Below are 14892 nucleotides of genomic sequence, written 5' to 3'. Positions count from 1 at the left end.
TCAAAAGAATGCAGGTTGAACTGACTATAGCTCTGGGCAGATTTTTCTGTTACATGTACACCTTGCTGATCACCTATAGAAATCAATGTGAAGGAGCTGAAAAGTAAAACAAAGAAGGGGTGAGACAAAATAAAGCTGGAAGACTGAGAATCACAGCCGAAAGACAGAGCAAAGGCGTTAGTAGTGTTAAGATGCCTTAGCCTCTTAAACCTGGCTTTAAGTCTGCAATTGCAGGCAGGACTTTGGGCATGGCCACACCTAACTGGAAAAGCAGACAATTGTTGCCTTGGTGTTGCTGTGTGCATGAGGCTCATCCTAAGATCTTGCAAGTGTATTAAACCTGTTAAGTTTGTCAAGCCCCACCTGGCTGGTTAAAGGTAACGGTGTGCTGGCCAACTGTTAGTCACAACAATTTTTACAAATTTCTTCCACCTTATTTGCACAGGTATTCATATATTTCAGAAAATCTATTTCCCAACTGACTTTGACTGCTATGAAATTCCTGATACCTGTAACAATTTACATATTTCACGGTAATATCAGTTACTTACCTATGAATGTCCTTTGTGTCTCATTTGGATGTTTTTAGATATGATGCTCAGTCTTTCTCAAAAGACTAGACTTGGAGTAGATTGACTGCCTAGGCTGAGCACTCAGTTGGCAGAGGCAGCTTGAGTATCCCCATAGAGTCCTACAAAACTCAGGAACTGCCATTTGTACACATGCACTTTGCAGAAATACCCAAAGTGCAACAGAATGCTCCTCTGATTTTGTTTTGTGTATGATGATGATGATATGCTTTTGTTTTTCCTAATTCTGCAAGACAAAAGGCATGGAGTATTTTAGAACTTCTGTTTAGATCTTGAGTAGAAACTATTTTCAACTGATTTGTTTTTCTGAGGGAGTGGCTAAAGAGAGGTGATTACAGTATGTACTTTCTTTTTGTTTATGCCAAGAATTTGAACGTATCTATTATTCAAGAGCTGTGTACACATTTAACAATTCTTGTGACTGTTTTATTTTCCTTCAAGTTTTTAATGAATATTTAAACTTTAAAGGATGACTAACATTTTGTTGGCTTCAATCATGCTAACTTGTTTTACTACCTGGCAAGTACATTTCTCTCTCTCTTCCTCTATATCTGTTGCAAATATAACATGAGCATAATGGAAGGCAGGATTATGGCATGGATGGGATATCCTTACTTTGTACTGTCCCTAACAACCCACCCTCTTCTCCATGAAACTGAGTCTAGCTTACCAGTTTTCTAAGGTTCCAAACTGAAGTGCGTGTAAAATACTTCAAATTGTGCCTTTAGACAAAATGTTAGGCTTCCTCTGTGGCAAATTTGATGACTCAGTGCATTCAATCAGGTGGCAGTGTGACACATGGGTCCCTGCCACTTCCTACCTCCACTTGATTTAGGCAGACTTAGCAGCAAGAGTGGGGTTTATCGTGTGGGGAGCATGTCGAGCAAATCCGATGCCTGATGAGAGGAGAGGCTTTGCTTAGAACCACCCCGCTGTTCTTATTGCTGACCTCCTCACCTGTATTCTTGAACAGTGCCTGAGTCCACTTTTGATCTGGGTCCTTGACTGGGTGTAGTTATGGCAGTAACCAAGGCTTTCTTGATCGTGCTGCTGCATATAAAAGAGTAATCCGTCTCTGGTCAGTAGCTCTTAGTCGTGGGGCTTCTTTGGTGGACTTTGATTTCCAGCAGCTGGCCCACCATTGGCAACAATGTCTGAGCAGCACAAGGGCCTTCCTCGAAACAGGTGATGCAGGGTGCTCTCTAACGTTGTAGCCAATGTCACATCCCACCATATTCTCAAGATTTCTCCATTAGGGGAAGTAACATGAGTTGGCTCTATTAATATGACTGCTTCATTTTGTTGAGGTTCGAGATGAAAGTTTATTTTCTAAGGTGCTTAGAATGTACCAGTGAATAAATATATTCACTTTGGTCAATTTCTCTTCCCAAATTCATTTGTACAATGAGCCTCTATCTCGATTAGAGCTGTTTAAAAGTAATAAATCTTGCCACCCGGTCATGTATAAACTGCCATTTCTGTCAGAATGGAATATCCTGCACTCTTTCTTTTTTGGTCATTCCAACTGAGAGAGGAAGTTGGGGGGTAAATTTCTGTTAACGATACATTTATTACATGTCATCTCTGGTCTTTTACTTCCTTTCTGCAAGCCTTGTTGTTTGTCAAGGTAAACAAAAATCAAGAAGATTTATCAATTGGTCGTCCCACGAAAATGACCTTTGGGTTGGTGCATCCTTTCGTAAAACAGATGTTCAGCCACTCAAACAAATTCATTCATGATGGCAACTACCAATGTTAGCATATCACCAACAGCTGTAACAATATGTGGAACTGCTTGGATTGCTACGCTTGCTGTTCATCAACCGAAAAAAACTGCCCAAAATTGCTTGACAGGAAAGCAGTTTAATTATATCTTCCTGCTTCATCCTGCTGCAGGAAACTTCACTATTTGAAGGCATAGTATGGAAACACAAGACTCTGAAAGACTAACTGAAATTAACTGAACCATTAGCAGTGAAATCAAGGGGTGTTCTCGTGATTTTTTTTTTGTTTGTCTTGTGGAAAATTGTGCGTGCTGCTCAGCGCATAAACACAAGTGTGCTATTCAGTCATGCTGATCAAGAATAGTCAGGCTTACAACGTAGAAACAAGCTGTTTGGCCCACTGTGTCTTGGATAGGGTAAATAGGCAAAATCTTTTCCCTGAGGTCAGGGAGTCCAGAACTAGAGGGCGTAGATTTAGGGTGAGAGGGAAAAGATATAAAAGAGACCTAAGGGGCAACTTTTTCATGCAGAGGGTGGTGAGTGTGTGGAATGAGCTGCCAGAGGATGTGGTGGAGGCTGGTACAGTTGTAGCGTTTAAGAGGCATTTGGATGGGTATATGAATAGGAAGAGTTTGGAGGGATATGGGCTGGGTGCTGGCGGTTGGGATATCTGGTCGGCATGGACAAGTTGGACCGAAGGATCTGTTTCCATGCTGTACATCTCTATAACTCTACTAATCCCACTTACCTGCACTTGATCATTAGCCTGCTATGCCCTGGCATTTTAAGCTCTTGTTCAGATGCTTCTTAAATATTGAGAGTACCTGCCTCTGTCATCCCCTCAGGCAGTGTGGCCTATATTTATATCACCACCTGGATGAAAAAAGTTTCCTCAGATTCCCTCTAAACCACTTACTCCTCATCTTAAATTTATGCCCTCTGTTTGTAGACACATCTGCCATGGGGAGAATGATTCTCACAATCTACTCTCTCTATGCTTCTCGTAATTTTGTATGTTTCAATTAGAACCTCCCTCAGCCCCCTCTGCTTAATGGAAAACAAATTCAGCTTATCCAGTCTCTCCTCATAACTGAGGTTTTCCGTTCCAGACAACGTCCGGGTGAATCTCGCCTGCATCCTCTTCAGTGCAATCACATCCTTCCGATAGTGTGGTGACCAGAATGCCATACAGTATTCCATTTGTGCCCTAAACAGTGCCCTATAAAGTTGCAACAAGACATCCCTGCTCCTGTGTTCTACTCTCCAGCTAATGAAGGAAAGCATCCCTATGCCTCCTTCACCATTGTATCTACCTGTGCTTGCACCTTCAAGGATTTATGGTCTTGTACACTTTGTTCCTTAATACTCCTCGGTATATCCTTTCCTTATTAGACTTCCCAAAATGCATCATCTCACTTATCAGGATTAAATTTCATTTGTCATTGCTTTACCTACTTTACCAGCTGATTAATATCAGACTGTACTTGAGAGCATCCTCCTCGCCAACAACACCACTAATTTTTGTCATCTGCAAGCTTACTAATTATACCTTCAACATTCATATGCAAGTTTTTAATGTACATAATAACAGCAAAGGTCCCAGCACTGATCCCTGTGGTACACCGCTGGTCACAGGCTCCCACTCATAAAAACAACCTTTTACCACTCCTTTTTGCATCTTATTGTTAGCTAATTTTGCATTCAGTTTGCCAACTTCCCTTAGGTCTCATGGGATCTTACCTTTTGGACCAGCCTTCCATTTGGGACCTTCTCAAAAACCATACTGAAGTTGATGTAAACAACCATCAACTGCACTACTTTCATCAATATATTTAGTCATCTTTTCAAAAGACTTAGGTGAATTAGTTCAACAAATCTCCCTCCAACAAATCCATGTTGTTTATCCCTGATCAATTCCTGTCTTTTTGTTGTTGATTAATCCTGTTCCTCTAATTTTTTTTCCCCCAGAAATACCCTACCACTGACATGACCCTTAGTCATATTAACTGGTCTTTTCCTGGCATTTCCCTACTGCCCTTCTTGAACAAAGGAACCATGTTAGTTATTCTCCAGTCATTTGGCACTTCATTGGTGAAATATTAAATAGGATCCTCTTCAGAAGTGCCAGACTCAATGGACCAAATTGTGTGTCTCTCTGCACTGTAGGGATTTTACTGTTCTATCTCCACCAAAACCCCAGCAATTTCCTTTCTTGCCTCTCATAGCAAATGAGGATGCATCTCTGGGGATTTGTGTACCTTTAATTAAGCCTATTTAAAACATTTAATACTTCCTCATTAATCTTAAAATCTCTAAAACCTCTCCAACCAGACAGAAATCTCTAGGTATGATGTCTTTCTCTTTTGTGATGCAGGTGAGAAGTATTCATTGAAGACCTCCCCCACGTCCTCTTTCTCCCTGTACGGATTGACCCTTTGGCTCCACTCTTTCCCCGTAATCTTATTGCTCTTAATAGACTTATAAAATCCCTTGGGGATTTCCTTGATCCTGTCTGCCAAAGTGTTGCCTAACTTTTGCCAAGGTAGCAGTTTGCATAGTGGTGGGAGAAATGGAGATGGACATTATTCTCAATTGACTTCATTCCAGGGCAGAGGAAAATAAGAAATTGATATTTGTGTGGTGATTTATATTCCTGGTCAATGGACTGTATTAGAAATTGGGAGGGATAAGAGAGGAAAATTACAGTTGGCCCAGAGTGAGGTGATAAATACTAAGGTGAAAGATAAAGGTCACATCTTGTGGGTCACTGCAAAACTGCAGGGAATGATGTGGAAGGGGTGTATTTTAAAATTAGGGGTAACCCTCATCAAACAGATTTTTTTTTTCCCTGAGAGTTGTGCAGTGTTGGAATTCCCTACCTCAGAAGGCAGCAGAGGTGAGATCATTACGTATTTTTAAGATAGAAATTGATTCAGATTCTTGTGAGGCAAGGATATCAATCTGGTATGACATTGTGTTAACTTTGTTTCTCACCACATGTGCTGCTAGACGTCCTGGATTTCTCTAGCACTTTGTTTTTATTTGAAATCTTCAGCATCTGCCATACTATGCTTTTATATAGAATTTAAGTCTTCCTGGTGACATTGGCTAACTTGAAAGGACCAAATGTCAAACGAAAATGATAATCATGTGAGATTTTTATAAATTCCATTTCAGGATTGGCCTCAAGAGAAGTTGCTCAAGCCTTAAAAGCCCTTGGTTCAGCTGCACGTGGTGTTGCAGCCAATACTACTGATCCACAGGCCCAGACTGCCATGTTGGAATGCGCTGGTGATGTTATGGATAAATCCAGTAATCTAATTGAAGAGGCTCGGAAAGCTATGGCAAAACCAAATGATCCTGAAAACCAGCAGCGACTGGCACAGGTTGGTGTTATTTCTTGACAAGCATTTTTTCTTGATGCTGTCTTTGTCAGTATGACCAGACTAGTCTTAGTGGGTGAGAAATTCGCACCAGTAGGGATTAGATGCAGTGTTTCCTTAATTTTGTTTTTGTCTGTGAACTTCAAGTTTGTGTATGACAGCGAATTCTGGAATGGAGAGTTAGTGCTGCAAGCGGCAGTAGCCAATCACCATGCATAGAACCTTGAAGTAGCTGATTGGCATCCAGTTTAGAGGGAACATCATTAGGACAAGTGAGATGGAATGGGGGTGGGGGGAAGGGTGGTTGTCACTGTCACTGTTCTCCATTAAATTCATTTGAAGGGATAGAGTAGGTCAGTGGGCCCCTCGGGTCTGCTCCACCATTCAGTGGCAGATCGTAACTCCACTTTCCTACCAAATCCTGATAGGTTTCTCACCCCACTGCTTATCAAGAGTCTGGCTTAAAAATACTCAAAGCATCTGCTTCCTCCACCTTTTGAGAATGAGTTCCAAAGAGTCAAAACTTATAAAATTTTGCTCCTTATTAGTGTCATAAATAGACAACCCCTTATTTTTGGACGATGACCCCTAGTTCTAGATTTTGCCCAAAAGAGGACACATTCTTTTCATATCCATCCTTCATATTCATCTCTGTTTCAAATAAATCTCTCTTCTAAACTCAAGTGGATTTAAGCCTAGACTATCCAACCTTGCCTCATAAGAATATCTGCCCTTTCCAATATTAATCTAGTAAAGCTTCTCTGAACTGCTAACATAGCATTTATGCCATCCTTAGTTAAGGAGACCAATTCTGTGCATAGTATTCCAAATGTGGTCTCATTAGTGCCCTGTATAGCTAAAGTATAAGCTCCCTACTTTTATGTTTAATAATATTCTGTTAGCTTTGCTGATTTCTTGCTGTAGCTGCATGCTAACATTTTGTGATTCATGCATTAGGACATTCTTGTCCCTCTGCACCTTTGCAATTTCCCTTTTTGATAAAATGCTTTTTAGTTCATCCTGCCACACTGGCCAGATCCACGTTTTCCCGTATTAGATTAGATTAGATTACTTACAGTGTGGAAACAGGCCCTTCGGCCCAACAAGTCCACACCGACCCGCCACCCATCCATTCCCCTACATTTACCCCTTTTACCTAACACTACGAGCAATTTAACGTGGCTAATTCACCTGACCTATTATGCTCAATTTACCAGATCTTTGCCTGCTCATTTAACCTGCCCATATCCTTTGGTAGCCTCCTTTCAATTCTTTGTCTTCCCATCTTTGTGTTATCATCATATTTAGCAACTTCGGTCCCTTCATCCAAGTCTCATGTATAAATTCTAACAATCCTTTGTCTTGATCCACAAGTAAACATGTTCATCAATTTATCTATTTTGAGCAATCTATCCTTTACAATAAATTCTGCCTTTAAAATGTTACAGGTGTTTTCAGGTATTTAGTATCTAATAGGTAAAAAGGTAGAAGCAGACCATAGTGCTGCTGCTCTCATTACAGAGATGACTGGTGGTGGTTTAACCTGAGATTCACCACACCTCAGGTGAGGGCAGAGGTTGAGAAGGAGAATCCTTCATGCTAACCCCAACCGGTGTGGGAATTCAACCCATACTGTTGGCAACACACTATATTGCAAACCAGCCATTCAGCCAACCGATCTAACCAATCCCTTTCATATCCCTTCAATATCATAACCAACTCTTTCAGTGTTTAATTCTTTAAGATTGTTAGATTTTGAAAGAAGCTCGCTATGCTTAGCAGAGTGGAATACTTTTGTTGTGTAAGTTAGTTGGAGACAAGTGCATGTATGAGAGGTGTAGAGGATTATAGGCCAAATATTGGCAAGTTGGGCTAGTTTAGTTTGGGAAACCTGGTCAGTATGGTAGAAACAGACCCTTTGGTCCAATTGTATGTTGTATGACTCTGGCTCGAAAAGACCTATGCCCCAGCTGAGCTACCTTTTAGAAGCAAACAACTATCACAACTGGAATCCCTAAGCTGAACCAATTAGTAAATCTCTACCTAGAAGCAAACTCTGCAATGTAAATCACCTCTTACATTCAGTTGGTTACATGTTCATACTATGCTATAGACCAGCATTTATAAGGCTTTATTAACTGACACAGACCTATCACATTTTTCCCCCAAAGTTAATTCCTGTTTTATAGCATTTTATTTTGTGCAGCTGTGTCATGCTGTTTTGTAAATAATTTGTGTAATACACCCTAAATAAAAATTTTAAAGTTCGACCATTAGTGATTAGCCTGTCTTTTATGTTGTTTTAAAAGAAAGGTAGCGCTAATTGTGTCCTGATAAGACAGATATATGATCGTTCACTTTTCTTCACATAGGTGGCAAAGGCTGTATCGAATGCTCTGAACAGATGTGTGAATTGCTTGCCAGGCCAAAGAGATGTCGATGCAGCTTTAAGAACTGTTGGTGAGGCCAGCAAAAGACTACTTGCAAGCTCAGTAAGTAACCGAGGCAACTTGTAAATAAAACTGGTGATACAAAGTTAGGTAACATGTTAAATATATCTAACCTTAGAGTTTACCCCGAGAGAGATCAGTTTCAGTCAAGACAATTTTAGAAACCTAAGAAGAAATTAACTTGGTTGTATAAAATATTGAGATTGGGTCAACTGGTACTTTGAGATCACTTTGAAATTAGCCAACCAATTAGTGCTCTTATCAAAGTTGAATTTGTGGCACTCTTGTAACATTGAACATTGCCTTAAGGATGGATCTTAGATTTTGACATGTTGCACTTTCAAAAGCAGGGAGGACATTTAATTTAACTTTAAAGAAGTGTTTGTTTTAAATTTCATTGTCGTATGCATGTTTCATTATCCTATGTATGAAATCTTTCTGCCTATGCTTGGCACAAAGTAGTCTGTGAAACACGCATACCAAATTTGAAAGCTTATATTTTTGTAGGTGTTAGAAGAGATTGTATTATGTTATAAATACTTGATTAATTTTTAGTTCCCACCAAGTGCCAAGAACTTTCAAGAGGCTCAAGGGCATCTAAATGAAGCAGCAGTTGGTTTGAATCAGTCTGCCAATGAGTTAGTTCAAGCATCTCGTGGAACCACACAAGATCTGGCAAAGGCGTCTGGCAAATTTGGCAAAGATTTTGATGAATTCCTACAGGCTGGTGTTGAAATGGCTGGTCAGTCCAAGGTAAGAAACTTTACTCGGCAGTGCTATAGATGAAACAGTTTCTAGTCTGACAACCTAAACCTTCCAAAGGCGTCCAACAGCAAAACTTCAAAACTGCACCTATTCTGATCAATCAATGTCTCATACGTTGTGTGGTTTTATAATACTCTTTTATGAGTTGGGTCACGTAGCATTTCACTTCTGATTTAAAAAGCAGGCTCATTAGATGGTCAAACATGCGTTTGCTGGTAGGGAAGATTTCACCTAATACCATTATGATAGCTTTCGGCTGTTTTACAGATTTTCTTGGATGTTTCAGCTCAGAAGGGGACTACTTGAAGCTTTTCCTGGTGCTCACTTTTCAATTTGTTTTCATGTACCTTGCTGAAAAAGTATTTCCTTTTCATGTATTGGTATAAATTTATTTGTAATAGATGCTGGTTTCATAACCATTTGTGCAAAATATATTCTAATGATTCCCAATGTTTAAAACATTTCCTCTCATTTCCCATCACTCATTATTTTAATGACTTTGCTTTAAACTACTTATTTCTGTCAGCTATTAACAAACTATTAAAATTAATTTTTTTCTTTGTGCATAATCATTTTTAGGATTTGGTATGCTTTTTGGGTTATCAATGATATCAAACTCAACTGTCCCTGCAAAATGACATTAGCCTGTGTTTCGCCTCCATGTTCAGAGATTGAACCAAGCTGACATTTGACTAGCATGGATGTTTACTACACAGAGCAGCAAAATTGATGCGTTAGCTGATGGCCATAGAGCTTTTACAGGGGCCCATTATCTCTGTCTTAAGGCCTATACATAAATGAGCACTGATGTACACCGGATAAGAGCAAGTCTCAACATGACTGTCCTGTCTGTATATGATAACTGGGTGAGATTCCCATTGAAAGTCTAGAATTAGCATGAATAGTAACAACTTGCCAATTTAGTGGATGGTGACAAATATCAATAAAATAAATACCCTAACCAAGGTTTCAGGAGGGGTGGACATAGCTCATGAAAATATTTCAAGAATCTGTCCTTTCTTTTTCAGTCTGTTTTAAAATTTGACACGTGGATTTGACCAAAATTTTAATTTTGGTTCTCACTTGACGTTTGTGTTTCCACAGGACAAAGAAGACCAGGCTCAGGTAATTGGAAATCTGAAGAGTATTTCAATGGCATCAAGCAAGTTGCTTCTGGCAGCCAAAGCACTCTCTGCTGATCCGACAGCTCCCAACATCAAAAATCAACTTGCTGCAGCTGCACGGTAAGCCTGAAATGAGTAATTGTGTTTGATATTTTGTGTTTTGCTTCCTTAAATGGCCAGTCTTCTGCAACCCAGTGCCCTAACTTGGCATGTTATTTGTAACTCATCCTGCACAGTAACCGTCTTGTGTGAACAACTGTAGTACTGCCAAAGGGATCATGCTAAAACAGTTAAAGTTGGAATAAAAACAGTGTTGAAAATGCAATGTCATTTGAACAAAACTTTCATTTGATTTTAGAAAAACTGGTTTCAGGAAGAGAATTTTGTGATTTTGCATGAAAATGAAATAGAACAGCTGTCAAATTCAGCAACTTTTTAAGATGCCACAAAACAAATTATTGCTACCAATACCTTTACAGTAGTTGTGGTTAAAGAGGCAAAACCTTTGCATCTTATCCAAACCATTGTGAAAACCTCAGCACAATCTGCTAGTCTGTCAATACATAAAGGAAATACAAAGAGCCTCAAGTGAATTCAAACATCCAGTTTCTTTTTCTCGCTGATGTGTAGGAGGCTATGGGATGACCCTAAGGAGGTTTATAAAATCTTGAGGGGCATGGATTAGGTGAATAGTCAAGGTTTTATTCCTAGGGTTAGGGAGCCCAAAACTAGAGGGCATAGGTTTACAGTAAGAGGGGAAAGATTTAAAAACACCTTTTTCACATGGACGGTGGTGGTGTATGGAATGAGCTCCCAGAGGATGTGGTGGACACAGGTTCAGTTACAACATTTTAAAAGTATCTGGTTGAATATATGATCTGGAGGGGTTTGGAAGGATATGGGCTAAATGTTGGCAAATGGGACTAGGTCGGATTGGGATGTCTGGTTGACGCAAATGAGTTGGACCGAAGGGTCTGCTGTATGATTCTGACTCTATGCACACAAATAAATGATGTTCATTTGCTTTTTTAATAAAATTAACTGAATGCTTGGAAAATATGTAAGCTTTGAAAGCCTAAACAAGCAATGGCAGAGATTGATATGATTTTTCTGATTTAAAATTCAATCATTCTGAAAAGTAAGCAAGCATAAATTTAAAATCTAGGCCATACATTTCAGACTTGCTTCTTTCCGGAAAAAGGTAAAAACAATGACTGCAGATGCTGGAAAGCAAATACTGGATTAGTGGTGCTGGAAGAGCACAGCAGTTCAGGCAGCATCCAACGAGCAGCGAAATCAACAGTCCGGCAAAAGCCCTTCATCAGGAATAAAGGCAGTGAGCCATCTCCATGCTTCAGGCTCACTGCCTTTATTCCTGATGAAGGGCTTTTGCCCGAAACGTCGATTTCGCTGCTCGTTGGATGCTGCCTGAACTGCTGTGTCTTTCCAGAAAAAGTCTAACCCATTGAATATGGAAATTGGAGTTTGCAATTTAATTCAGCTGCAATGTGAATTTTATACATGGTTGTAAACTATTTGTTTTGTGTGTTTTTTACAATGTAGAGCTGTGACTGAGAGCATCAATCAGCTGATTACAATGTGCACACAGCAAGCTCCAGGACAGAAGGAATGTGATAATGCTCTCCGTGAGCTTGAGGTAAGTAACGAACTGTTGCTATTCCTTGTGTTTTCAGTGCGTACTTCAAAAGGTCTTTGGAGAATTTATTTTTTCAGTTTAAATCAACAATTTCTGCATAATTTCATAATTTACAGGCCATGCAAAGATGTTTAAGTGCTAGTACATATTCACAAGACCATAAGACAGGAGCAAAGTCCTACCTACTCAACCTTTACGTCCATACCTGAGATTAACCTAGTGAACCTCAAATGCCAGGATATTCTTCCTTTAATAAGGGACTAGTATTGTTCAGTTTTCCAGATGGGGTCTGACTTGTGTCTTACCTAGTTTTACCAAGGTGCCATAATTTATGTTCATTTTCTTTGAAATAGAGACCAACATTCCATTTGCCGTCACTATTATCAGCTGAACTTAGATGCTAGTTTTTTTTTTAATGATTCATGCTCAAGGGCTCCCAAATCCTTCTGTATTGCAGTTTTTTTTGCAGCCTTAACTAATATTCAGTTCTTCTATTATTTCTGCCAGAATGCATATCCCCTCATTTTGATCACATTTCCATCTGCCAAGTTCCTGCCCATTGATTTAACTAGTTTATATCCTTCAGTCGGCTCCTTGTGTCATCCTCTCTACTTGCCTTCCACCTATTACCTTCAGGTTTGTTATTCAAGTCTTCCATAAATATTACAAATAATTGTGGCCCCAGCACTGATTCGTGCGCTCTTTGCAGGTTGCCATCCATTTTATATACCATTTAAAATATCCATTTCATCTCAACTCTAACTCTTATTAGTTAGCCAATCATCTGTACGTTCTAATATACTACTCCCAACACCATGGGCTCTTAAGTAGCCCTCTGTAGGCTACCTCATCAAATAATACCTGCTGTGAGGCCTTTTACTTTCTTATGGCTATTTGGTCTCTGTGGTTATACTTAGTCAGGAGCTTTGAGCATGAATGCAGTGATTGCTTAAGTACAAAGAGTAGGTGGTGCTTGGTTGCTGTGATCAGATTTAGAAAATAATACTTCCAACGCACTTAGATTTGTCTAAACAAAATAGCTTTAAAAGGTTTTTCAAAAGCACGTTTTAATTTTAAAAAGTTGTAAATTCAGATTTTTGTCTGCCTGGTAAGAAAACTGGGGAAAATGAGGAAGTGATGCTTTGGTTATTCAGAGCCTTGATCGCAAAACACGCACTATGCGAAACAGTGTCTTCAGTTTTGACTACAAAAAGGAGCATACAGAGTAGATTCACCAGAATGATGCCCAGTTTCTAAATTATTTAATTCTGAGGACAGGTTCTCTAAATTTGGCTTATGTTGTTTAAGTTTAGATAGCTGAAAAAATTCTGAAAGTATTTGTAATAATGAAGAGAATTGATACAGTAAACACTGAGGAGTTGAGAAGCAAAACTATAGTGTTGGCTGGAGGGTGACGTTGCAGCATGAGAGATTTAACAGGTTGATTCCTATTGTAAATGTAAACATGGTTATTTATAATGGCAAATATTGACTGGAAATAAATTTGGATGTAATATTTTTAGTATTGTAAGATCTTAATGAAGCCTGATCTGGAGGAGTTTAGATATTCAAATAAACAACTACTAGAAACATGAAACAAAAATGGAAAGTGCTAGAAGTGGTCTGGTCCAGGCAGCATCTATAGAGACACTAAAGAAAATTAATAGTTCAGATTGACTTTATCCAAAATAGTTAACACCTAGTCCATGGATGTTCTCTCTTTTACATTTTGAAAACACTTCCTAAGGTTCCCAACCATCTTAGGAACCAGCTTGACGACCTGTGATCTGTGGGACTTCTGGTATTTACATCATACGTTAACAACTTTGAGGAAGGAAATGAATGTAGTGTAACCAAATTTGCAAGAGGAATGCAGACAGCTTACAGAGACATAAGTTATTAAGCAGGCAAAAGTTAACAAATAAAGTAGAACGTGGGAAAATGTGAAGTCGTTTTGTTCTCCCTTCCTAACTGAACAAGCAAATAACATTTAAATGGAGAAAAACTGTTGAAAGCTATTTAAAGGGACATGGATGTACTTGAGCATGAAACTAAGGTAGTACACAGGTGCAGCAGATAATCAGGAAAGTTAGTGGAATATTGATCCTTATCTCAAGCGGGCTGGTTATGAGTAGCAGAGTTCTTTTGCAGCTGTTTAAGATGCTGGTGAGACCGCATGGAGGACTGAGAGCAGTTTATTTCACTGGAGGCAGTTTAGAGAAGATTCACTAGGATGATCTCCGAGAGTTGAGAGTCCTTGAAACTCCTTGTTATAAAGAGCTGTGTGGGCACAGCCTTTATGTATATTTAAGGTTGTGACATATTGATCAGTAGAAGAGTCTAGGGTGACTGGGAAAATGCAGGAAAAGTAGTCGTAAAGAATGTCAAATCAGTCATGATCCTATTGAATGGTGAAACAGGCCAAATTATCTATTCCTGTTCCTATTCTTCTGGCCACGTGGTCTTTTATAAGTAAAACTTTGAAATTTTGTCCTTTAATACTGAGCTGCTGGTCATTCTTATATATCAATAAGAATACAAATCCTTGGGAAACACTTCTGTCTGTTTGCATGCTTGCAGTCTGGGGGAGAAAAGTTTCACCATTCTGTTTTTTTGTCATTTAAACAAATTAATAACCTTGTTGTGCTATCCCTTTTTAAACCTGTAACTTTTGAAAGTGGAGCAGAAGTTTTTGTTCTGCAATTTAAGCTGACCAAATAAATTTACATTTTCTCTTGCGCATCAATTTTTTTAAAAAAACAAATATTCAATTGATACCAATTTGTTATCCTCCTCCTAGTAATCAGTAATAACAATCAGTGGAAATAGCTAAAACTCCCCTTTTGGCAATATAAGGCGACTTGAGACTGGCCAACTTTCTTGTTGATTAATCAAGTTCTCTAACACTTAGTTGGAGAGAGGAAGAAATGTGTTGTGCATCTGGTGTGTGTGGGCTGTAACCGTGAAAAATTACAGCTATTTTTATATTGAGACTGTTCGGATCAGAATTGATTTCACACAAATCAATTTTGAAGAAAAATCGGGGTTAAAAATAAAATAATTCTTGGAGCTGCTGCCTGGAGAACTCTAGAAAGACTTTAACTTCTGGATTTCAGCTGACTGCAGGAAGCATGTGTTGTGGATGTTCATTCTCACTTGGCAGAGTCAGTGGTTAGTCATCTGTAATTGTTTGTATGAG

General features: G+C 39.1%; 1 protein-coding gene across 7 annotated transcripts in view; it reads left to right on the top strand.

The window, feature by feature from the left end:
- Positions 1-14892, top strand: part of LOC140478845 (talin-1) — a 259303-nt gene that overhangs the window by 193850 nt on the left and 50561 nt on the right. For all 7 annotated transcript variants that reach the window (XM_072572382.1, XM_072572322.1, XM_072572364.1 and 4 more), the window contains 5 exons: positions 5492-5700; positions 8070-8189; positions 8703-8900; positions 10017-10156; positions 11600-11693. In XM_072572382.1, coding sequence (XP_072428483.1) covers positions 5492-5700; positions 8070-8189; positions 8703-8900; positions 10017-10156; positions 11600-11693 — 761 coding nt within the window. The remainder of the gene's footprint in view (positions 1-5491; positions 5701-8069; positions 8190-8702; positions 8901-10016; positions 10157-11599; positions 11694-14892) is intronic.

This window comes from Chiloscyllium punctatum, chromosome 1, assembly GCF_047496795.1.
Source record: "Chiloscyllium punctatum isolate Juve2018m chromosome 1, sChiPun1.3, whole genome shotgun sequence".
Lineage (NCBI taxonomy): Eukaryota > Metazoa > Chordata > Chondrichthyes > Orectolobiformes > Hemiscylliidae > Chiloscyllium > Chiloscyllium punctatum.
This window is presented reverse-complemented; position numbering and strand designations above follow the sequence as displayed.